This window comes from Triturus cristatus, chromosome 9 (assembly GCF_964204655.1).
Source record: "Triturus cristatus chromosome 9, aTriCri1.1, whole genome shotgun sequence".
NCBI classification, from domain to species: Eukaryota; Metazoa; Chordata; class Amphibia; order Caudata; family Salamandridae; genus Triturus; species Triturus cristatus.
The window spans coordinates 344,538,165-344,562,956 of NC_140592.1; the positions used below are offsets into that span (position 1 = coordinate 344,538,165).

The 24,792-nt window shown below is 45.4% G+C and overlaps 1 protein-coding gene across 6 annotated transcripts in view; it reads left to right on the top strand.

Moving 5' to 3' along the window:
* DCAF1 (DDB1 and CUL4 associated factor 1) overlaps positions 1 to 24,792 on the top strand; it is an 814,171-nt gene that overhangs the window by 172,434 nt on the left and 616,945 nt on the right. For all 6 annotated transcript variants that reach the window (XM_085625108.1, XM_085625107.1, XM_085625110.1 and 3 more), the window contains exons 8-9: positions 7,039 to 7,140; positions 7,302 to 7,460. In XM_085625108.1, coding sequence (XP_085481234.1) covers positions 7,039 to 7,140; positions 7,302 to 7,460 — 261 coding nt within the window. The remainder of the gene's footprint in view (positions 1 to 7,038; positions 7,141 to 7,301; positions 7,461 to 24,792) is intronic.

Sequence of the window (24,792 nt, forward strand, 5' to 3'; positions counted from 1 at the left end):
GGAGACAGTGCGGAGCAGAGGGTGTACTGACCCACCTACTGTGGGAATGCCCACACCTCCCTGCCTATTGGAAACAAGTTTTAACTGACATTGATACTCATTTTAATACACAAATCCCACGCTTCCAAGCAAACATTGTCTTAGTACTGCCCTACAAACTTACCTTCCCTCTGAAATCCCGTAGAGGCAGGCTGATGGGGCTGGACCTGGAAGCAGTGCTTCAGAATATACTGTCCCACTGGGGTACAGATAGGACTCCCAACACACCAATGCTGGCTGGGGAGGTTATGGTCTGAGCTGACATGGAGCGCGTTACGCTGACATTGCAAGGTGAGGGAGCCTCGTTCGCGGAATACTGGCAACCATTCTTATCTATACTTAGTACAGAGATGAGGGAGCTAACTTGCCCTAATTACTTGCTACTGCTGCGGATCCTAGATACCACACAAGATCCCATGCCGACGATCGCCCTGGGCACAGGTGGAGAAGTCGAGAATGGGTAGCTGATTCTCCATGTCGAGGGAGCCGGTGTGACCTATCAGAGGGGAGTAAGCAGTGATACAAATTCGTATAAAGCCCAGGACAGATTTTCTCCTCCCCCCCTCTCACTGTCTCTCTCACTGTCTCTTGTCTGTCTGTCTCTCTCTCTCTTCTCTTTGTGTTCCTTCTGACGTTATATTTTTGTTGTTGGGGGGAGGACAAGAGGGAGTTGGGACTCTTACTGTAAAATTTAATTTGTGATGCTGTCAATGCCATGCAATGGTTTACTGCTATTTCTACTTCTGGCACTGTTTGATATAACAATCTCAATAAAAAACGATTTAAACATAAAAATCGACACTCTCAATGTTATCCTATGGGGAAAAGAACATCGGTTAAACAGATAAGTAACACACTTACAATTCTAGTCTTCGGGAACAAAGGTCAGCAAGGGTCAGGTGAGTACCAAAGTTGCACGATCAGTGGCACATGGGCGACCTGGTGCAGAGGTCAAAATCTGAGATTGGCCCAATGCGTTTTAGTGGAGACTAGGGGTGCCTGGAGCCACACTGCTTGTAGGTAACTGGATCTGTTGCAGGGGCCAAGCTTTTGGGGTTGGGAGCAGCACCAAAGATATGCCACCAGCGGCACTGGGGTGGCCAGGTGCAGGGTGCAATTTCAGCTTTGGGCGCCCAATGATTTTCAGTGGAAAGTCTTCACTTGACAAACAGGCTGCAGACGTGGCACCGGAGGTTGCAGGAGAGAAACCAATGACAGCTTAAATCATCTCTCCAGGAGTTTCTTCTTTCTTCTTAGGTCGTCACTGATCCAGTTTCTAGGTCTGGGTGAGCTACCTAAATAGTACATTTAGGGACGTTTTTGGGGAGTAGCAGGTAGGGCCAATGAGTACCTTACCTGGGGTGACTACACCCTCTATTATGCCACCTTTCTGTGGGAAGGGGCATAGACCGAGCCCTGATTGGAGGGGTATCCCCATGGGGTCACCCCATCTTCAAGATGGCGGGGAATGAAAGATGTGCTTCACCTCGCCTCCCCCACCTTAGGGGTGAAGTTGGCAGAGGTGGGCACACCTATTCTCCTAAGTTTTCCCGCCCAAAGTGGGGGTGTAAACCGGGGCTGCCATTTGTTGCTAGCAGGAGAAGCTGAGGGTTTCATTACAAAGGCTGCAGACTTTGGAAGCTTCCCCCTTCGAGCACTTGCCCATCCTGGGGGAGGAGGTGTGACATCTCTGCTCAGGATGTGCATTGTTTCCGATAGCAGAGAGCAGGGGCTCTCCACCCAGGGGTCCAGAAACATGTCTGGTAGTGGCCGGCTGCCTACACCTGGTCAGAGACCACACCAGGTTTGTAGGTTTTCAGGGAGCACCGCTGGTCAATTAAATCTCACACTGTCATCAGTGTGGTTTTAATGAAAGTAGTAGTTTGGTACCAAACACTCCTGTGTTCAGTGAAGCCATCATGGTGCTGTGGAACTTGAGATGGCTTCACTGGCAGTTACAACATTAAGGAATGGACACTAATATTGTAGGGCTGTGTCTGCTCCTGCAGATATGCCCTCACCTGTGGTATAGTGCACCCTGCTAGTAAACCCTGCTAGAGGGGTGACTTGCCTATACCCCCAGGCAGTGCTGGCTGGCATGGCACCCAGGCAGGGTGCCATGTCGTCTTTGTCGTTTTTCACCTCACAGGGGCATGCAAGCTGCAAGGGCAGTGGCATGGTCCTAAAAGACGCTCTTCAGCTCCCAGGCCCTAGGTACCCAGGTTACCACTTACTAGGGACTTACATATGGTAACCGTGCCAATTAGGGATATGTTTTTAGGGAAGAAGCACTGGCACAGGATGGCAGGGACCCTGTGCACTACAATTGAAACCACATCAAAATCGGGCAAAAAGCGGGGGCTAACCTAGCAAAAAGAGGCACTTTCTCACACTGGCTCTCATGTACTACATTGACAAAACCAAGCCCTTTTGCAGTGCTCACCATTTGTTCATAGCTCTTTCCAAACCCCACAAGGATAAGCCCATATCCAAAGGAGGCATCACCAGGTTTATAGTCAAAGGCATCCCTACTTACTATCATAAAGGTAAAAAAAGCTCTCAGTTACCCACAGGGCACACACTCCACACAAGAAGGCAGCAACCATGGGGTTTAATGGCAATATTCTATTAGCTGTTGTATGCAAAGCAGCTTCCTGGTTAACACCACACCTTCACTAAATATTATTGCGTGGCCATTTTCGCCAGACAACAGACAATGACTGGCCACTGGGTCCTAGTGACTCTATTCCAGACATCTGCACCAACTACACGATTGCCTCTGCTATTTGAGGAGTTCTTTTTACTTTCTATCTATCTACAGCAACGCATGCTGTGAAGTGGGAAGTTTCCTACCCTGCAACCATCTGTTTGTAGCTTGTAGTGATGTAGATTCACATTGCTCGCCCCCCCTCCCCTGAAGCGTGTGGCTCTAATCACAGATTACGTCTTTTACTAGATAACTTCCTTTCTCAATACACATATACACAATACTTTCTCTACTCACCACTCCATACTGGAGGCGGCACACACGGGCATGATGGACATGTGCTCTGTGTCACAGACCCTGCTAGGGTCGGCACTTAAAAAGGAAAACTTTTCTTCACTTAAGAGATATTCGGCCAAACTACTAGATGGCTTAATAATAATGCAAAGTTTTTGAATCTAGAAGAGCTCAACGATTAAAAACTCTTTTTACAGTTAAGTATCTTTTCTCATCTTCCTTGCGCAGTATATGGGTCTTACAAATGAAATAGTCTTCCCTATTTGTGAGATTTGAGAACATTATTACAATATAATGTAATTTTTGCACGTGCACACCTTTAAACGTATATTAATGTACAGACCTGTTTGCAGACCAATTGGAACACTATTTAGTTATAAAAGGTCACTAGTACAAAATTAGTTGGCTGTGGTTAGCTCCGCAAGGAGGCCTGACCCACTTTGGTATTGATGCCATCTAGAAGTAGGACTGAAAACTGCTTCCATAGAGATTGATTTTTCCTGCTGGTACCACACATGCATATCTATGTCACAAGCAACCCTCCCCACGCCCGCCCTTCCTCTCCGGTATGGATTGGAATTGCTTCTTTCGTGGTCAGGAAATTTACAAAGGGGCTTGCTATTTGGGGTTTTTGGTAATATTATTCTGTCTTTGTTATTGCGGTTTTTACATCCATATCCCGTTTCCTTCGGATCAAATAGCTTATGTTGCATCACTCCACCTTTAATCCATACATGTCATGCCATTGGCTGTTTGCAGCAAATGACCCACTCAACCTTTGCATCTTATGTCTGGGAAGCAGTCATCCAATGCACATCTGGACTCTGATCCTACCATCGATGAGGCCACATCAGTAGTACCTTACATGCATTCAGAGTAAGGATGGAGCTACAGTGATAGATTTTGGATTTGAGTCTCATTACACAGTGTGGTACTGACCACTCTTTTGTCGGTGAGGTAGACACATTTCCCCCATGTAGCATATCACATGCGTTTACTCACTGGATGTATACAAATCGTGTGCAGAATCACCATAAGTAGGAAGCACCAGGTCATGAATCCTCTTTCTCCCGATACCCAAATATTTTTTCCCGCCAGAACATGCCACCATTTAGGGAAAGGGTTTTAAGCACCCAGATCAGAACATTTCCTAGGCACAAAGTCTCTGACTCTGGAAACTGTTGCACCATCAAGTCAAGTCCAGCCCATCTCTTTGTCTGGGCACAGAGGCCCCAAGTTCTCTTAAGAGGAAATAGAGTCTCTGGGTGCCCTATTCATAGTGTGTGCAGACTGTTGTCTTGGTGGGGAACCTAGAGAAAATTGTATTGTCCTGGTCCCACCTCAAGATTATCACTGCTTTCTTCTTTGGCCAGGACATTGATAAAAAAGAACATAGTTTCTTCTCATCACTCTCCTCTCCTTTCTTGATAAAAACAACTACTATTGGTGACCTTCTCATCATAATACTTTTGGCACATAATTTAACTCTTTATAGGCATGCTTGCTTGCTAATTTAAGCAATGTATTTTTACCTCCGTAATGAGCCATTTTGCTTGAAAAATACACTGGAGTAAACTGTGCTTGATGTCAAGCATTCTCAGTGGTTCATAGAGGTCTGTTTTCGCTTTGGAAGCATGCACAGCAGCCAGTGATAGAGCGACCATTGACAGGGAGTGAAGCTCCTGAAAGGGAAGTTAGAAGGGGAACAGGTGGAAGGCTCATCAGGAAGATGCCAAAGAAATCTGGAGATCACATATAAGGTGGCAGTGATAGGTATGAGGTCTTGACACATTTCTTCCTAGAATCAGCCCTGAAATACCCTGAAGGTTTAGGTTTCTGTTCCAAAAATTAATTGGGGAGGAAACCTTTGATTATGGTACTTTGAAAGGTCCGGGTTTTAGGACAGTAGCTACATGTGACGGTCTTGGCCCAGAGACCAGCAATAAGGGCAGACACATTGTCAGTCATCACCTGACATCGTGTCATCACACAGAGTACGGACTTGAAAAGCTATTGGCTATATATACAAGGAAGACACTACTTGCTTGCCTTTAAAAAAAAAAATTCTGATTGCATAATTCATAAAAATGTTTTTTTTTAAAAAGACAGTGCAGACTAAAAATGTCAAATATAAGCATGTACTACACAAAAAAGTTTTGCTGGGGAGTTAACCTGCCTTAAGATTTAAAAGCATCAGAAATATTATTATTATTATTTATATGGCGCACGAATCATCCCCAAGAGGATCTCTCGGCGCCTTGGGAGGCAGGCTTCTAAAGCGAATCCGTTGAATAGCCAGGTTTTTAGGTGCTTCTTAAAAATGGTTAGGTTGGGGCTTGAGCGCAAATCTAGGGGCAACGTATTCCAGTAATTAGGAGCCAGATAGGAAAAGGCACGGCCTCCCATCTTAGCTTTTTTAATTCTCGGCATTAGGAGAAGCTTTTGGCTGCCGGATCTTAGCAGTTAGTGAAATATCAAAATGAAGATAAATTATTTTCAAAACGACAGTTATTGTCAAGAAAGTTAAACAATATGTACTGTATTTTTATGAAAAGCTCTTAGCTCAGGCTTAAATTGTCTTACTGTAACCAAGATTGTTCAGTGAAGATTTTTTTGTGTATAATGTACGTTAGGGTTTAGTGCCAATTAGGTGCTGTTGTAAAAAGGGTAGTTTGTGCCTCCTCTTTGACAAAGATGTTATCCAGTTGTTTTGCACTTTTCTCAAAGTTGCAACCAGATTGCAAATGTCAGAGTAACTCAACTGACAGGAGTTGGTATTACGCATGCGTTTAGCACGCATGCCTTCTGAACACAGTCATTTGCTCAGCATGAAAATCATTATAACGACGTGCCTTGGGAGGGCCGCTGGATTTTGGAAGGGTTTCATTTACTATTCCAACTCCAGTCTGCGCAACAGTAGGGAAGGTGTTGGACTTTTAAATTCAACACCGTTCCAGCACTGCGCCCCCCCCCCAAAGCAAGTCATTGTAACGTCTGGCGTGCTGAACGATTGCGTGCCTAAGATGCGTTTGTTCTTTTGCCATCGCTGTTAAGGCACAGCGTGATTCCATCTTTGCCCTAAAGGATGTTTCCCATGCAGCAGGGATATGTTACTAGAAAGCTGTAGTGTATTTCTGTTTTTGATGGGAATAACCTGCAGATTGTTTTAAAATTTATGAAATGGGAGGGTAGATGACAAATTTTCTTGATGGGCTTGTCGGACTACTGACCAGTGTTCTTGATTTTCTCAGTCAGGGTGCTAAACCAATGACGTTTTATCAGGTATGAACTTGTATTCTTGTCATGCACATTACCTTTTGAGGTAAAGTGAACTCAGTACCATTTAATAATCTATGGAAATTGCGAGTAACTTTTCCTAAAGGTTATGTATATAATGGCAGGGTCTATAGTTGGTATGAGACCTCTCGAATTTTGGGAAATAAGCTCCTGCATTGTTTTACTAATGATTTAGTGGACACCTACTCAGAATTCTGCTCTCTTTTATGAAATATATTTAGTGTGATTTGTATAACACTATAAATGTCCTTGTTTTGGCCCTTTCTGTTAGCTGATATTATAAACTCCCTTGCCATTGTGATATTTTAATCATGCACAATTAATACAAAAAATGTGTCCAGGCACAATCCTCCTTGTAAGGCTGTAAAGATTAAAATAAAAATTCATTTTTTTCCAGTTTGGAATGTTTTTTTTAAAAAAATGGAGTCTGTTTCTTACCCTTTGCTTAATAACAAAAAAGAAATGTCATGCTTACCATGTGGTGGATGTTGACTCCGGTATTTGTAATCATGTTGGTAACTGCATTTATTTACATACCTGCTTTAATTAAGGTAATTTGTGAATTTGTTTTCCAAACTCCTAAATTAGGTGCAACTTTTTAGTTTAGAATGATGAATTATTGAATTATGGTGCTGTGTTTTGTTTGTGGTAATGTTGTACTGTTTTGCACTGGGGCTTCAACTTATTTTCTTTGTCCTCAGTTATTGCCAATCTTCATGCAGATGGGATCACGGGAGCTGATGATGTATTACATCGACCTCAAACGAAATAATGATGTTTTGTTAACATTTGAGGCTCTTAAGGTAAGAATATTTATTCATAGGTAGGCGAAAATGCCTAAATATAATTTGAAGTTAAATTTCAGTAAATCCTTAGAACCCCACCCCCTCCTATACCCACGGAGGTGACCTGCGATAAAACTTGCTTACAATTATGCTTTCAGCAACCTATTATTTTCTTTCAGCATTTGGCATCTCTGCTACTCCACAACAAGTTTGCTGCAGAATTTGTGGCTCAAGGTGGTGTGCAGAAGTTGTTGGAGATTCCTCGCCCATCAATGGCCGCTACGGGTGTGTCCATGTGCCTGTATTACCTTTCCTACAACCAGGATGCCATGGAGCGGGTAAGGAGAAGTGATCTCTAGGAATTATTGTACCTGAATAAACGTAGTGTAATTGCCCCCCACATTGTTTGTTTACAAGATACTTGCATTGCATGTAGGGATCTGTAGGAAAGTATGATCTGCTTTCATGCTTACCCCCACTTTTTGCTGGTGGTATTTTGTCTTATGTCTAGTCTGACTGGGATCCTGCTAATCAGGACCCTAGTCACTGTGCTTTCTCCCTAAATTTGACAGCGGTAAGTACTCCGGTACCTTCCCAATTGGTTACTGGTGTACCCTTCTAATTCCCTAGTATATTGTACTGAGGTACTCAGGGCATAGGTACACCAGGGGTCTCCTCTGGGCTGCAGCATGTATTGTGCCACTCGGGGGAGTCCACTTAAACTGTGACGACAGGCCTGACATTGCAGGCTGTGTGAGTTGGTGCTTGCACCTCTCAGCGCAGATATATGTTTCTTATATCTGAGGTCACTACACTTAAAACCTGTTAGTCACCCCTATAGCAAGCTCTTCAGTCCTGAAGGCAGGGTGCTTGGTTATAAGTGTGAGGGTGCCCCTGCATGATTAGGACACCCCTACAAACCCCGGTTTTGATTCTCCAGGCTTTGTAAGTGTGGTCAGCCATTAAATACATATAGTGGACATCAGGTCCTTTACGAGCTGTCTAACTATATATTGGCTGCACTGAAACCAGTCATAATTGGCATCAAACATGTTGGAATCCTACCCCAACACCGATTCTAGTGTTGGGTGTAGAATCCCATGTACTTGGGGGGCTCTCCTAAGGTGCCCCCCTGTAATCCCTGTACCAGCCTTTCAGGGTCTAACAGCAAGCTTCCGACCGCAGACACTTTTCTGCCCTCCTGCTGCTGAGCTGAGCTCGAGCAGGTAACGATAGAACAATAGGTTTCCTGTCACAGGGAGGTGTAACCACCTCCCAGATGGGACTTAGTGTGTTTGGCTGGGGTGGGGGCGCTTGCCAGTTCCTTCAGACTACTTTGAAGTGCACATTTAGTGCCCTCCTTGTATACTCCAGTTTAGGGAGCCCTTGGCTCCCGCTCTGGCGCGAAACTGGACAAAGGACATGAAAGTATCCTCCCCTCTGTCCAGACCCTCCTCTGGGTGGGACCCATGGGTTGTTGCAATCCTTTCCCTAGGGTACTAAAGGGATTACCTGTGGTTGGCTCTTCGGATTCATTGTGGGACAAGATTCAAACCTGAAACCACTTCAACTTTGATCGTCTGGGCACCTGGACTTCGCTAGACTTTTCCTGGAACCAAGACTGCACAAAGCTAGACTCCTGATGCTCATGGTCTCACTGCTATGCAAGTCTTCTTTGTCTGTGCCTGTGCTTCTTCCAGGTTCCTCGCCATGCCTGTGAGCATCAAGGACACCTGAAGTAATCTCCCTTGGAGTGAAGAAGTCACTACCCTGCATCTGCAGGCACCGCAACGGAGCTGACCAGTCTGCTGATCCTTACGTCCCTTGGACTTCGAAAGGCTCAGCAACACAACTCCCTCAAAGCCTAACCTGTCCTCTGAGCACGTTTGAGGCCAGTATCCCTTGTCAGAACTGCTGGAACAGAACCCCTGTGCACCGTGTCGGCTTGCCATTGCCAACACTTGTTGGCTCTGTACTCCAGAGATCTTCGGGCTACAAGAAGCTCCAGCCACCAGCATCTCTTCCTGCCAAGATCTTCGTCCTCACCTCATCCTCTGCACCGTGGGACTGCATCTTTGGTGAGCTGCTCGAGGTCCTCCTGCGACTCCGGTGCCTTCGGCCTGTCGATCCTCTTGAGGGTTTTCTTTGACTTCAGTGGGCTGTCCTGCTTGTTCGGGCCTGCTCTGACTCTCCTACAGTTTGTGAGTCCCTTGGACCTTGCTGGTCCCAACATTGCTCCCTTATCGTTTACCTCATCTGTTGATGCTGCCAAGGCTTGTTGGTGCTCTAGCTGGACAGCCACCCCCTGGTTCTCGACTTCTGACATGGGACAACTCGTGAACGTCTCCTGGTCCTCCACAGCGTCGCCTGATCCTCACAGCTGCAGCGACAAGGCCACCCTCCTCACTCATGCATCCTCCGTCATCGGTGGTCATTGCTCTTTCATGCCTTCTGGTCACCTTCGAGTGGCATAGACTCTGTCCCCTCTGCTTGCAGGTTCTTCTCTTCAAGAATTCCTCTTTGGATTCCACCAGACTCTTTCACCTTCTTCGCCAGCGACATCGTTCCTGAAGTCCTCCATTCTGGTCTATGGCGGTTTCCGACGTCACTTCGCACCTATGCACCCGGCTTCCCTGGTGGCAGGATCTTATTTCCTGGTGCCAGGGTCTCCCCTTAATACTAAAGTTAGGAGAGTGTAGGGTAGTAGCCAATTGGGCTACCTACCCCTGGGGTCACTACGCCCTCTATATGACCACCTCCTTTGGGAAGTGGGCATCACCCTGTTCCAGAGTTTTTAAGATTGCCATTACCAAGATGGCAGACTCTGTAATTTCGTTTTCACTTCACCTTATGTTTGGAACTAGCCTGAAGGTGAACACGCATATCTGATTACTAATTTTCCCACCTTGCCCAAGTGCCATATGGACCCTGGTCAAGGAGGTCAGCATCCTCTCCTCTGCGGGAAGCCAGATTCACATACCAGAGGCAGTGGCCTCTTTGAAGCCCCCTGCCTTGGCATTCTAATTCGCAGGTCATCCTGTAGGAGGGGGTGTAAACACCCTCTACCCGAGCAGGCTTTGTTCCTGACCTCCTGAGAGCAAAAGGCCCTCACTCCGGGGGGGCTAAAAACTTGTCTGGGGTGGCAGGCTGGCTAAGACCAGTCCGTGATCACACCAGTGGCTGGTAGGTTCTCAGGGTGCACCTCTAAGGTGCCTTCTGGGTGCATTTATTAAGATATCTAACACTGGAATCGGTGTGGGCTTATTAATATGAGATGTTTGATACAAAACTTCTTTGATTTCAGTGAAGTCATCCTGTATCCGGGGAACGTGTTTTCACCAGTGTCCAGCACATATATGTTAATATTAATTGTGATTTGTAAAGCGCCTAATACCAGCAGGTCTCTAAGCGCTGAGAGAGAGTAGCCATAGCCCACCCCAATAAGTGAATGTTAACCCCAGGTCAGTGTCTGCGTTATGTCCAGGCCTCAGTGAAGAGGAAGGTGTTCAGTTTTTTCCTGAAGGGAAGGAGAGTCTTTTCTGACTGGAGATGTCCTGGTAGCTTGTTCCACAGCTGCGGGATCAAGACCGAAAAGGCTCGACCCCTTTAGTTGTATTGTTAAACGGTGGGCAGGCCTCCCTCGAATGATCGAAGGATGCGACCGGGGACGTATCTCCTTAGGCGCTCCCTGATGTATCCTGGGGCCTGCCCATGAAGGGCCTTGTGGGCAATGCAGAGGCCCTTGAATCTGGCTCACTGTTTGATGGGGAGCCAATGTAGCTGTTGCAGCAGAGGTGGCCGTGCCCATCTGGGGAGCTTGAAGAGCAGCCTAGCTGTATCATTCATCGCTACTTGCAGTTTGCCTAGCAGCTTTTCCGGTAATCCGATATATAGAGCATTGCCATAGTCTAGGCGGGACATAATCAGTGCGGTCACCACCGTCCGCATGGTGGAAAATGAGAAGAGGGGTGATAATTGCCTTAGCTGCCTTAGCAGGCCCACGCAGGTCCCAACCACAGAAGCCACTTGGTTAGACTGTGTGAGTTTGTCTGTTTTAATACCAAGGCATTTTACAACTGGAGTCGAAGTCAGTGTGTCTCCCAGCTCTTGTGGCCAGAAGAGGTCAGTCCACGGGTTGCTTCTTGTGGTGATGGCTAGGACCTCCGTTTGGTTTAGGTTGACTTTAAGTACTCAATATACTCAAAATTGCTTACCTGGATACTTGCACGGGCAGTAATGGAACTGACCAACACAGGAGCATATCTGCTCATGCCGATATGTCCACGCATGTAGTGCAGTTCACCCTGCCTAAGGGCTGTAAGGCATGCTGTAGGGGTGACTTACCTATACTGCATGCAGTGTCTGTGAGCATGGCACCCAGGCATTTGTGCCATGTGATGTTTTCACTTATCCAGGATTGGGGTATCTTTCATAGATTCACATGCTTGAATCATTCCCCATCGTCGTAATGGGAGTGCCGGGATGGGAGTGCCACGGTAAAATAATCAAGCATTATTTAACAAGTACTATAGGCTTTAATGGCCCTAGGCCATGTATCTAATAGGCTATCTACGCCCTTTTTTAAAAAGGACCAAATGTTAGCTACAACCAATCAGCTGTCAGCACCCTCTAGAACACCCCCAGCAGAAGCAGATTCCCTCAGATTTTCACCGCACGTTGTGTGGAAGCGAGTCTCCCCGAGTGCTACTCAGTTCTTTTCCTACAACTACTAGGATTTTCTACAAACCTGACATCGTCTGACAACAAAGGCCTTTTCCACCCATGTAAAACCTGTGACAGAAAAAGGGTTTATGTGGATGATCCACAAAAGGATTGTATATATTGCCTGCATCCTAAACATAAGGTAAAGGAATGCAAAATCTGCCGTACCTTTTCTTCAAAAACTCTCAAGGATAGAGAGGGAAGACAATTTCTTCAGAGGAAGATAGTGATAAATCCTTTTCAGTCTCACAAAAGAGCCAGGCCCCAGAACTGTTCCTCTGCAGAAGTAGGGAAACACCACAAACCTTCTCATGGGACCCAGGAATCTAAGAAGGAGAAAGGAAGCACTCCTCAGAGCCTGCTTTATCTGTGCCTAATACACCTTTCAAAAAAGACAAAGACGTCCCAGAGCCGTCTCTTTAGACCCATTGAGGCATAAATCTGGCAAAAAATCATTGTCGACAAGCAGTATTACATTGTCAGCTCTGTCGCAGCAACTGTGACGACGATACCCATCAACAGGAGTCTCACTCTCTAAAAGTCCACCGACTTCGAGATCACCCTGAACGACAACATCATTGACGGCTGTCGACTGCCTTCCATCGACGAAGAGATCATAGAAGATGTAGTTGACGAAGACGCAGTCGATGTAGATACCGTCAACGACATTACCGTTGATGGTAACCCCTTCGACTTAATCTGCTGAACTGGCTATATCTGCACTATCGACGCCACAGTTGAAGGCAGTTACTCATATTACAAAGTAACCAAGACGTTTCTACACCCATCCATGTCAGCGTATAGTAAGGTATTGCCTTTAATCCTGTTGCTTTTCTTGGACATAGAGGACTCTGATGACGACTGTATTTATGGTGCATCTCACAGTTAATCAGAGCTGCACGTAAAATGTCGAAGATGAGGATTACCATGATGAAGACCAGTATTATCAACAGAGCTATGTGGCCCCACCTCGTCACCTTTTCAACCAGAATCGCACCCTAGAGACATGTCCCATCTACCGCCTTCTCCCATCCAAGACTTGCAAGCAATGTTGGCGGACTACAAGCAAAGATTTCCACCGCAAGGGTATCAACCTGAGAGACCGCAGCCTCAAACTGATTCACCAAGTACATCAGGCTTTCCGCCACCAGTTACACCTGCTATTACTCCTCGAGAAGCAGATCCCATCGTAGAGGATACATCTGCTTCAGACGAAGATGGTGAGGAAGGCGAGCTACAAGATCCTCTCTTGGCCCTGGATCCTTGGGATGATTAGATCATATTGACACCCTCTCCTCCTCCACATTTACCATTCGATTCTCTGCCGGAGGATATTGGAGGATTCCATAACCTAATGGAAAGTGTATCCACCCGATTCCACTTGCTGATGCCTGTCAAGCAGACTGACTGCTTCCTGTACGATTTCAAGGAGGACACGAGGAAGACCAGTCACTCGCTTCCCATTATTGACTATATATGGCAAGAGGGCATCAAGATTATGAAGACACCTGCAACTGTACCTCTGGTACTCCCGCGAATTGATAAAAATATAAAGCTCCGGAGGATTCTCCTACTTGCCTCATAGGACACCCCTGACCAGATTTGTTTATTTCTCGGCCAGCGCAAAGAAGATCCAAAAACCCTGCTACTCCAGTCGCTACTCTACTTGATAAGGAGGGGCGCAGGATGGACATTGTAGGAAAGCACTTCTCTACTATGGCCACAGTCACAATCACGGCGGCAAATGCTTTGGCAATTATTGGCCGTTATGACCGACACATGTGGTTGGACATAGGAGCTTTGGTAGACCTAATACCAGAAGAGAAAAGGCAGGAGGTTCGAAAGATCTTGGAGGGAGAACGGGCAGTGTCAGACCATGGACTGCACTATGGATGTAGCCAACACAATTTTTAGACGATTGACGGGTGCCAGCATACTAAGAAGACCGGGATGGTTAAAGGCTACCACCTTTAGGCCAGAAGTGCAGACAAAGATTTTAGATATGGCTTTCAATGATTCCCTATTTGGAAAGCACATAGATGAGGCGCTCTTGGCTATTAAGACCGTTACAGACACAGTGAGGTCCTTAGGCACATTACAGTACCGGAAAGTGCCATTCAGATGGGCTAGAGGACTAAGTTTACCTCATATAAAGGAGGTTACCAGAGAACCCCATACTATTAGCCCTACCAGTCTAAGTACCATCAAAACTTTAACCCTCCAGCATACCGCCAGTCTTCTACAGCTGGTTACTCTAGCCAAGGATGCCGTAAGAGAACGCCTTCCCTAGATTGTGACTCCAACAGAAAACAATGATCACAGAATACTCCACCCAGGGGAGCACCCCCGTCTTCACTTACTGCACAAAGAAGCCCAGGTCATGCTTTCCATAGGGGCAATGGAGTTGGTCACTTTATCTCAAAGAGGAAGAGGTTTCTATTCCCTTTTTTCTTTATAAAGAAGAAATCAGGGGAATGGAGACCAATACTGGATCTCCGGAATCTCAACAAGTTCCTCAAGAAGCAAACGTTCAGAACGGTAACACTCTCCGAGATTCTTTGTCTCAACAGAGGAGACTTCATGACCTCGCTCAACATGGAAGACACATACTTTCACATCCCTATCCATCAAAAGCATCGGAAATTTTTAAGATTTACAGTGGCTGGTACCATATGGTAGTGGGTACCAGCCAAAGTAAATCTTACATCTTGAGCCGTTTGGCCTCAAATCGGCTTCAAGAGTCTTTACCAAGTGCCCCAGTAGCTGCAGCCCTACAATCTCAAGGACAACTGGCTGATCAATGCACCAACAGCACAGAAAGCCACTCAGACTACTAATGCTTGTCTTCAGTTGTTCCAGACACTAGGGCTCACTGTGTACACAGAAAAGTCTTCACTCCTTCCCAGTCAAGTCATATCGTTCTAGGAGCTACGATAGATACCATTCACTGCAAAGCTTTCCCCTCAGAAGAGTGGCAAATACGATTGCAGCAGCAAGTAAAGAACGTGTCCAAAAAAAGGTCAGTTTGATGGCTTCCGTCTCTTCAGAGGACCATCTTTCCCTAACCCACGAGGAAGTGCTGGCTGCCTTGGCCAGGGGAGCTATTTAGAGGGTGCCGGCATCAGAAGTATGTTGTGGTTGCTGTTCCTGCTACTTTCTGGTGTCGAAGATGGACGTAGGCCTTCGTCCTATACTAGACCTCTACCTTCTAAATCTCTTCCTCAATCAGGAGAATTTCAAAATGCTCATGCTTGCTTAAGTTTTATCTGCCATAGACCAGGGAGACTGGATGGTAGCTTTGAATCTGCAGGAGGCATATTTTCACATCCCCTTCTGCCTGCCCACAGACATTACCTGCAGCTCGTGGTGAGCCATGAGCATTTTCAGTTTGCCATGCTTCCCTTCGACCTTACCAGCTCCTCTTAGGTGTTCTCCAAGGTGATGGTGGTGATCGCATCTGCAGAGGTCTTGGGTTCCAGTCTTACTTGATGATTGACTGTTAAAGGCGGGCTCACCCCAGGCGGCCATCTCCCTCTTCCAGACTACGGTGAACCTACTGCACACAGTGGGGTTCGCTATTAATTAGCCAAAGTCACAACTGACTCCCTCTCAGATGCTTTCTTTTATCAGTATGGTCCTGGACACATTGCAATTTCGAACCTATGCTCCTAAGCGGCGAGCCTAGAATATTCAAGATGTGATACCGATGTTTAAGCTGTAGTCCTGGATTTGTTTGCGACAGATTCAGAGGCTGTGGTACTTCATATCCTCCTGCATCCTTCTTGTTACACATGTCCACTGGCATATGAGTGCTCTGCAGTGGGACTTGACGACCCAATGGGCACAGCATCAGGGGAATCTCTCCGACATGGTCCAGATCTTGGAGGGAACTGCTAAAGAGCTGCATTGGTGGCTGACGAACCACAGTTGAGTCAGTGGACGGCCTCTCCTTCTTCCCCCAACCATAGCAGACTGTAGTGACTGATGCGTCACTTCTGGGCAGGGGTGGCCACCTGGGAGAGGTGGAGATCGGAGGACTCTGGTCTCTGGCAGAGTCTGGACTCCAATTAAACTTTTGAAACTTCGAGTGATTCACTTGGCATTAAAGGCCTTTCTACCTTTTATCACGGGTCTGCTAGTGCAGGTGTTCACAGTCAACACCACGCCATGTGGTACTTCAACAATAGGGGCGGGCTGGGGTTGTTGACTCTTTGTCAAGAGGCTCTTCATCTCTGGATATGGCTTGAACACCAGGGCATTTCTCTGGTGGTGCAGCACCTGGTGGGCTCTCAGAATGCCAGGGCAGATGAAGTCTGCCATCCATGCCTAGTAGTTTACGAATGGTGTCTCCAGCCGGAGGTGGTGCAAGGCCTTTTCCTAGAGTATGGAGAGCTTTGCTTAGATCTGTTCGCCACCGCCGAGAACGGGCAATGTCAGCAGTTGTGCGCGCTTGAGTTTCCGAGGCAGCTCTCACTCGGAGACGGTTTTTGTTTCAAGTGGAGCTCCGGCCTCCTCTACACATTTCCACCAATGCTACTCATTCTTAGAGTTCTCAAGAAGATCAGGAGCGACTGGGCCGGAGTCATTTTTCTGGCTTCAGGCTAGGCGCGGAGAGTCTGGTATCCCGAGGTTCTGCAGATGAGCATCGATCCTGCTATCAGGCTGCCCCTTTGGGAGGAGCTTCTGTCGCAACAGCAGGGGAGGGTCCTAACCCGAACCTATCAGCCCTCCTCCTTGGATGAAAATTGAGTGGTATTCAACCTTCCTCCAGAAATATACAAAGTTATTCTGGCAGCCAGGTGTCCCTCCACTAAGTCGATCTATGCCTGCTGATGGCAATTTCTTTGTATGTATTGTATTTTATTGACCCCTCTGTCTGCCTCCCTTTCCGACATCCTCCTTTTAATCCTAACCCTTGCCCAGCAGGGCTCTGCTCTGGGCACTCTAAAAGGTTACCTTTCGGCCCGTTCTGCGGTTGCCAGACCAACTGTCACTATTCAAGTCTCCTATTGTGAATTGATTTCTGAAGGGGCTTACAACATTGGTTCCCCCCTCACCTTTTATTATGCCCCAATGGGACCGTAATTTGGTCCTCACTTATACAATGTATGGACTTTTTGTGCCGCTGCACAATTGCCCCCTCTGCACAATTGCCCCCTCCGGCTGCTCGCCATCAAGAAAAGCCTTTTTAGTGGCAATAACTTCTGCCAGCAGGGTGAGCGAGTCGTAGGCACTGTCTTCTCAGCCTCTTTACCTGACCGTCTTCCCAGACAAGGTAGTGCTCCACACTAGGGCTTCTTTTTTGCCTAAAGTGGTGAGATCTTTCCACCTAGGGCAGCCTATCACCATGCCAACTTTCTATGCTTCTCTGCAGTTTTCTAAGGAAGAAGGTCTCCACCGTCTGGACCCAAAAAGATAGTTTTTATTTTACCCTAACCACACAAAAGAAGTCCAGGTGGACAACCAACTCTTTTTGGGGTAAGTTGGAGTAAAGAAGGAACCTGCTGTGCAGAAGAGGACCATCTCTCGATGGGTTATCCTCTGCATTAAAATCTGTTACGCTCTAGCAAAGAAACAGCCTCCCGAAGGCTTTAGAACTCATCTTACCAGAGCTAAGTTAGCCACCATGGCTCTCCAGTGTGGTGTTGGGTCCTCGACATCTGCAGGCAGCTATGTGGGCATCCCTGCACACGTTTGTAAAGCATTATTGCCTGGACAAATCCGGTCCATAGGGAAGGCCTCTATGGACGTTTGGTCCTACAGGACTTTCTGGTTTACACTTTTCCTCAGTCCTTACTCCGGGGATGGTATTGCTTGGGTGTCTGTTCACATATAAGGAATCTGCAGCTAGACGTCTCTAGCAGATAGACTAGTTACTTACCTTCAGTAACACCTTATCTGGTAGAGACATGATCTAGACGCAGATTCCTTACCGACCCAACCATCCTTCCCGCACTGCGGATCAGTTCTTCATGTCAGGGCTTCCCCCTTCTGGACCCTAGTTGTCTAAACACACAGTTGTCAGTCAACTTTATAGCTCCGCGTTTCTGGCGTAAAAAGTACTGAAATCAGCACACCAAGTTGGCGCCTATATAGACGACGCGGACCTCAAGATGACGCAGACTACGTCACGTTGAGTCGGCCTTCATCACCTATCGGTGCCCAGGGGTACTGCTCTAGAAACAACTTCCTGACCCAGTCTGAAGCCTTAGCTCCCACTGATGGGACAATATTTCCTACATTACCCCAGACTGAGTGTTTCTCATCTTAAAATCCTACTGAGGTAATTTGTGGTACGTGAAAAACAGACAGTTGAATTACCAAGACTCATATACTGTGTCCCCTTCTGGTTTGATATATACAGTATAGATGTATCTCTTTAAATTTGAACAGCAGAGCCCATTTACAGCCAGCCTGCTTTCAGACATTCCATTCGAAGGCTCCTTCTAATTTCAGCTAAAACATTCTCTTTTCATAAAGGAATTAGACATCTTTGCATTACGTGAGTACCGATTGTTTATAAGAAAGAGCTGCCCCATTACTTCACCTAGAAACCGTGGACATACTGAGGATAGGAGAGAGCAGGGAGCTTGAGTGTGCAGTGACATTTATTTGCAGATGGATGGGACGCAGTCTTGGTGGTTCATGTCTTCAAGGTCAGGACACCATTGTTTTCCCGATTTCACGCCAAGTATCGGAATCCGAGTAATGTTGTTTGAAGTAACTAAAGTTGATGATGCCATACGTGTACCGCTCCTTTCGTGGTGTTGTGGATGCATTGTCAGAGATAGGCCGGTATTAATTTAAGGAAAATCGGCTCCAATTTGTAAGCTCCCACATGAAAGAAATATATTTTTAGGTCAGTGTTGTCCATTTCACTTCGTGTCATTTAATTCGGACAACGTTGTTACTAATTTTAGTCATCTCATTCAGCCCTGTTTCTGCTGTACGGACTTGTAGGATCATGTGTGCTGTTTTTCTGAGATTAGTTTCCATATCACTCGTGCCTGTCATACCATGCTGAGGACTTTCCATGTCATTCGTGCCTGTCATACCATGCTGAGGACTTTCCATGTCATTCGTGCCTGTCATACCATTCTGAGGACTTTCCATTTCAAGTGAGATACTTTGTGAATTTTCTTTAAAAGGTGGCTTGCCGGGAGTGCAATCCTCTGCTGATGCTAATACTGTATTTAGACACTTATTTGCCCATGTCTTCTTCCATTAAATTTTAGCTATACATATATTACAAATATTTTTTTTTCATAAAGACACATATGTCATCAGCAGAGGATTGCGGTCGCGTGAGTTATAGTTGCCTGCACTAACTATAACGGGGGAATTTCAATGGTTTTTTACGAGTAAAATGTCCAGCTAACTATAACGTGTGTGAAACCTATGGTTTTTTCACTGAATTTGCAAGGTTTTTTAAATGCTAATTCCTAACTATAACGTGTGTGAAACCTATGGTTTTTTCAGTGAATTTGTACGTTTTTTGAAATGCTAAGTTACTTTACGCCGTTCGTGGCGTGCGCGCCCACTTAACGCAGTTCGTTCCGTGCGCGCACGGTGCGCTTCGCGCACCGTGCGCGCACAGTGTGCACGCGATGCGCTTCGTGCACCGCGCGCCCACTTTACGCAGTTAGTGCCGTGCACGCACGGTGGGCACGCGGTGCGCTACGCGCACCACGTGCCCACGTTACGCTAGATGGGCCATGTACGCACGATGCGCTTTGCGCACCGTCCGCACACGGAGGACATATTATGCGCTTCGTTGAGAAACTTAATCTATTAATTGTTCCTTTACCTAATATGCCATGCATAAAAGGTGTCCTGCTGGCACCTTTTGCACACGGGAGGGGGGGGGGGGAGAATGTGGATGTTTTTTTTTTTAATTAATTTTTACCGTACGGTAAGCGTAATCGGCGTTTTTTCGAAAAAAAATAAAATTAATTTTTTTGCCTTGGGTGATCTTGTGGGGCACGTTAATCAATGCTAGGTGGTTAGGAGCTGTCTAACATGCTCCTTTACATATTTTCCACCTTTGTTTTTCCTCCCCCCCCTCAGAGTGCGAGAGAGAAAATGGCGGCCGCCGCTTCCTGGTTTCGACCGATTCGAATGTTTACTAAGATCTAACAGCCAATCAGAATCGCGCTCGCGCACGTCACCGTACGCGTACGGTAAGCTTACGGTAAGCGCACCGTAAGCTGCCACAGATATATATATTGATTTAAAGGCTATTTTCTCAGGAACTACTGAACAGATTTACACCAGACCTACAAAAGGCACTTCCTTGACCTGTAGACTACCTCTCTGCCAAATTTCAAGTAACTCTGTTCAGCCGTTCGGGCTGTAGCTGTGTCTAAAGGTCCTATGGAAAAATGCATGGGAAAAACGCGTTTTGGGACCCCCCTTTTTTCTCAGCCCCCACTTGACGAATCCCCCCGAGACTTTCAGGGTAGGAGCGGAGCGTAGCGCCCCATTAGTTTTGAAAATTTCGCGAGGATTCGTTGACCGGCGCCAAAGTTATTCCAAATAGAATGTTGCGGTTTTCCTATGGAAAGAGGGTCCTAACTATAACTACCTACTGGCGACCGCCAGTAGGTAATATATATATATATATATATATATATATATATATATATATATATATATATATATACACACACACTGTCAAGATGCATATATGTGGAGTTATATTTAGTAAAACCTTGCTTACCTATATAAACTAGCCTCAACAATATGTTTGTCCTCTGTTATTGACTGTATAATTTTGTCCACGCAATATTTTTTCTCCCATGTTTTGTCTAAACATCTGTGGTATTGCAGTTTGTAACTTCCTTGTCTTAATGGTGACATTGTTATAGACACATTTATGTCCACTGTACTGGCACAGACAGTGCAATTTCCACATGTCTGATGGCCAATAATTGGGGGAAGCCCAGGTAGACGTCTTGTAGTTGGAAATGTTTTCTTTATTTCTGTATTGTATGTACCTTGTGGGGATCATGGCGAGTCCAGACAAAGCTCCAGTTGGTCCCAAGAGCATTTTTGTATTACGTTTGTATTCCCATTAAATGCACTGACACAGGTCAAATGTCCCACATACCTTCTTTATTTTTTGGGTTTCTATAGGCATTATCTCGGTGTGTACCATGCACATATCATCACTCTTTTAAACAACTTGTAGAAATACTGTCTGCCTCTAAGTTTTTGCAATATGATATTGGCATTCTTGAAGTAATCTTTTTTTAGAGCAGTTTCTACAGATGTGCAGGTCAGGCTGAATAGCAGATTCTCGTAAACCCCTTCGATGACACTTCGAGTAGTGCAAGAACATATTTCTAGCTCTAACCAATTTTGAAGGGGTGATAGTTCCTGGGTGTGCCTGTCGTTAATAAATGAGGATATCTGTGTTGCCACTTGTCCTTAGTAAATGGGAAACCCCTAACCCATTGAGTCCTAAAGTATGCATCGAGAAAAGGACAGGTGAATATTCTTGAAATTTTCCTGCGATTCTAGGGAAAGGAGTAGTAATGTCAGACTGTATCTTAGATTCAGTAATTCTGATTTTAGAGAATCACTCTGAAGCTCTGGCTTACTATTGAAAATAAAGATGATACTACAACAACATTTACGACATTACCAGTCCTTTATCCAGAAATGCAGGAACATTTCAAGAATATTCACCTGTCCTTGTTTCTATGCATATTTCTATCTGTGTCTGTCATGTATAAAGTGGTGTTTATGCAGCCTCATTCATGTTTGATAGTTAGATCCAGGAAGTTTATTTTTTTTGACAGTTATGGTTGGTTTAGAATTTAACGTCTGGACTCCTCATGTTGAGAGTCAAAAAACGTGTTAAGTTCCTCCTCACTTCCCTCCCAGATCGTTATGTCACCATCACTGCATGTTTTCTATTTATTTGTGGTGTTTTTAAGGATTATTTTCATACACCCTTATCTTTATACTTCACCATTAATATTATGCTCCTCTCCGAGGCAAATGAGCAACCCATCGCAGCCTTCCTTACCTGGACATAGTATTGTTTGTTAAAGTAGAAAAATATTTTCCTAAGGCAACTCTTTGCCAATTGTAGGATAAAATTGGTAGGGACTTGAGGGGCTCTGGGCCTCTCTTCCAGAAAACAATCCTACTCTTTTGGGCCCGATTCCTGAGGAATGTTTATATATAAAATGACAATATCCAGAGTCACTATGATCTCCATTTAGTCATCTAATTCCCTTTTGTCCAGTATATTGATAATGTCCACAGTATCCTTTATATAACTTGCAATCTGCTCGATCAGAGGTTTTAGGAACACATCACATATTTGGCCTGTGACCCCAGAAGGGAATTAATCCCTGATATCATTGCTTGGCCTGGTTGGTGCAGTGGATTTGTATGGTTCTTTGGTAATATATTCATAATCTGAGTTCTTACATTATTGTTGATGTGGTAGTGGTCCTCCTTGTTTATAGTCTCCTGTTCGTGTTCTGCCGTGTCCATGACCACAATCACTCCTCCTTTACCTGCCGGTTTAATAATTATTTGGTGATAGTTTTTTTAATGTGTGGAGGGTCTTCTGTCATCTTTAGATAGATTGCTTTTGGCATCTTTTTTCCTTTGCTCGAATTTTGTGTCAAGCTCATGTAACAGCTTTTCTTCAAAGGTGTGTAATTCTGCTGCTACCTTTTGGGAGGGAGATAAAGCATTGGCGTTATTTTTTAAGACAGAGAATCCTTGTGTTTGATTCCTGTCATTTAAAAACAAGCTTAAAAAATGCAATAGGTCTCGCCTTTGATTAAGTTAAAGCCATTTGCTTTGCTAATGGTATTGTATGGCAAAGCAAATGGCTTTAACTTAATGAAAGGCGAGACCTATTGCATTTTTAAACCCACCTGCTGCCTCACTTCGTCATATCCACCCCCCTTCATTTACACACAGCACCCTCTTAATTCAATTTTAGTTTCGACCTGATTAGTCAATGTCAACCGAGTTTAAATTAAAAGATTAATTTAAGGGAAGAGGTCAGTTTCTGCGTTTTCTCTCATTCCTTTGTCCGTGCAGGTGCAATGACTGATGTGTGAGGTCCTAATTGACGCAAGCTCCATGGGCTCCCCTATACGTCATGGGTGGGGGCATGCATACCAAGCATCCATGGTCTGCTCTTTAAGACACGTGAGGTCATAATGCTCAAGGTCCCTCTACCCTCCACATCACTTAGTTATGGATTTATTTTATTTACTGCAGTTTTATGTAGCGCAGACTTTACCCAAAGGTGTCAGAGCGCTTAATAGAGCCAAGTAAGTTACATGAGGAGATTTACACACCAACGAGTTCCAAATACAATCAGGATAGTAATCATGAAATTAAAAACATGCAATAATGCAGCAAGGCCTCGTTGTGGCGGCTCCGCGTCACTGTGTGAGGTCATAATGTACAAGGCCCCCTCTCTGCCCCCGTATATCACTTTGTGATGTCATAATGCAAGCACAGGTTGTCGCCGCTGTACGTCACGTTTGATGTCATAATGCACAGGAATATCTACTGCCCTTCTACGTAGAGGGCGTTTCACAATGTGTTGTAATAATTCAGACAAGGCTCCTGACTGCGGAAATAAGATTTGTTGTGTGACGTCATAATGCACACAAGTCTCCGCTGAAGACACAATGCGTCATTGTGTGATCTTGTCCATCACACAGTTCGGTCGTCTCCCATGTGAAGAACATGTTGCACTGTGAAAAGTCACCCGGCTCCTGTCCCTCACTCACCTACACTTGCTTCATTATCTGAGGTCATCAGTCACGTGGCTCTCCGTCTCCCTCCCCTGTACAAATAAAGTCTTATATTGCAATGTCTAGGATACTGTGGCTCGTCTGTCCCAAGTACGGTTGACGTGAACTGATGTAGTGTCACAGCGCTAATGTAGCTCCTCTGTTTCTCTCAAGCACGGATAGAAGGTGCGATGGACTCGTCACTTCGTTTATAGCACACGCTGCAAACTAGACCACATTGTGGCGCTTGAGAGAAGTAAAGTGTTTATTTTATGCGTGGAAAGGTTTTGCATAGGATTTTACTTTTTTCGATCTTCTCTAAAACTCTTGTCGCTGTGTGTTTCTTCATGTGTATGCTTAGAAGGTGAACAAACCTGGACCACCCTACTGCTTTCTTCCTTTATGCTTTCCCCTATTATGTCCCTTTTATATTGTAGCATTAATAATGTAATGGGGCGGTAAAGTATCCTACCTCCTCTGTCCTTTGCACTAGCCCTGTTCCCCTTCAAAACACCATTCACGGTGAGCTGAAGCAACCTCACCGGCAAACGTGCAACCCGCTTGCTTCCTTTGACAAGGCTTTAAACTTTTCCCAACTCTAGCGCACTTCCCATTCCCCCGCACCTCTTCTTATCACTTTCGTCGTCCAGAACTCTCATTCCATCGTACATTTTTCCTTCAGCCCCTCCTTTGCGGTTTTCACCTTGCCTGCTGGAAAACATTTAGCTGTAACCATCGTAAAGCGTGGCGGCCATCTTTTAGTGTAGATGTTCTGCATTTTACAATGTGTTTAATTACCAATGTAAATGGCCTGAGATTTACATTTTTATAATAACCGGCTTTTTACATTTTTTTCACACCACGACCTTTCACTACACTAGCCTGTCGATTTTCGAGGAACGATTCTTTGTATAATGATTTTATTGTTACGACTTTTTTTTACTCCCAATTGGGATTTAACTATCGGATATTCATTCAGGTTGGATAACAAGAAGGGGTACACAGTACAGAAAAGTACCAACTACGAAGCGGAAAATAACTTGGGATGGTCGAAGTAAATTACAGTGGGGCGGTTATTGAGGGTCGCATTCAAGCACGCAAGGAACTGTATTTCACGGCGCCCTCCCATACAACAATTAACTGGCTGTTGCCGACAAACGAGCACAGTCTT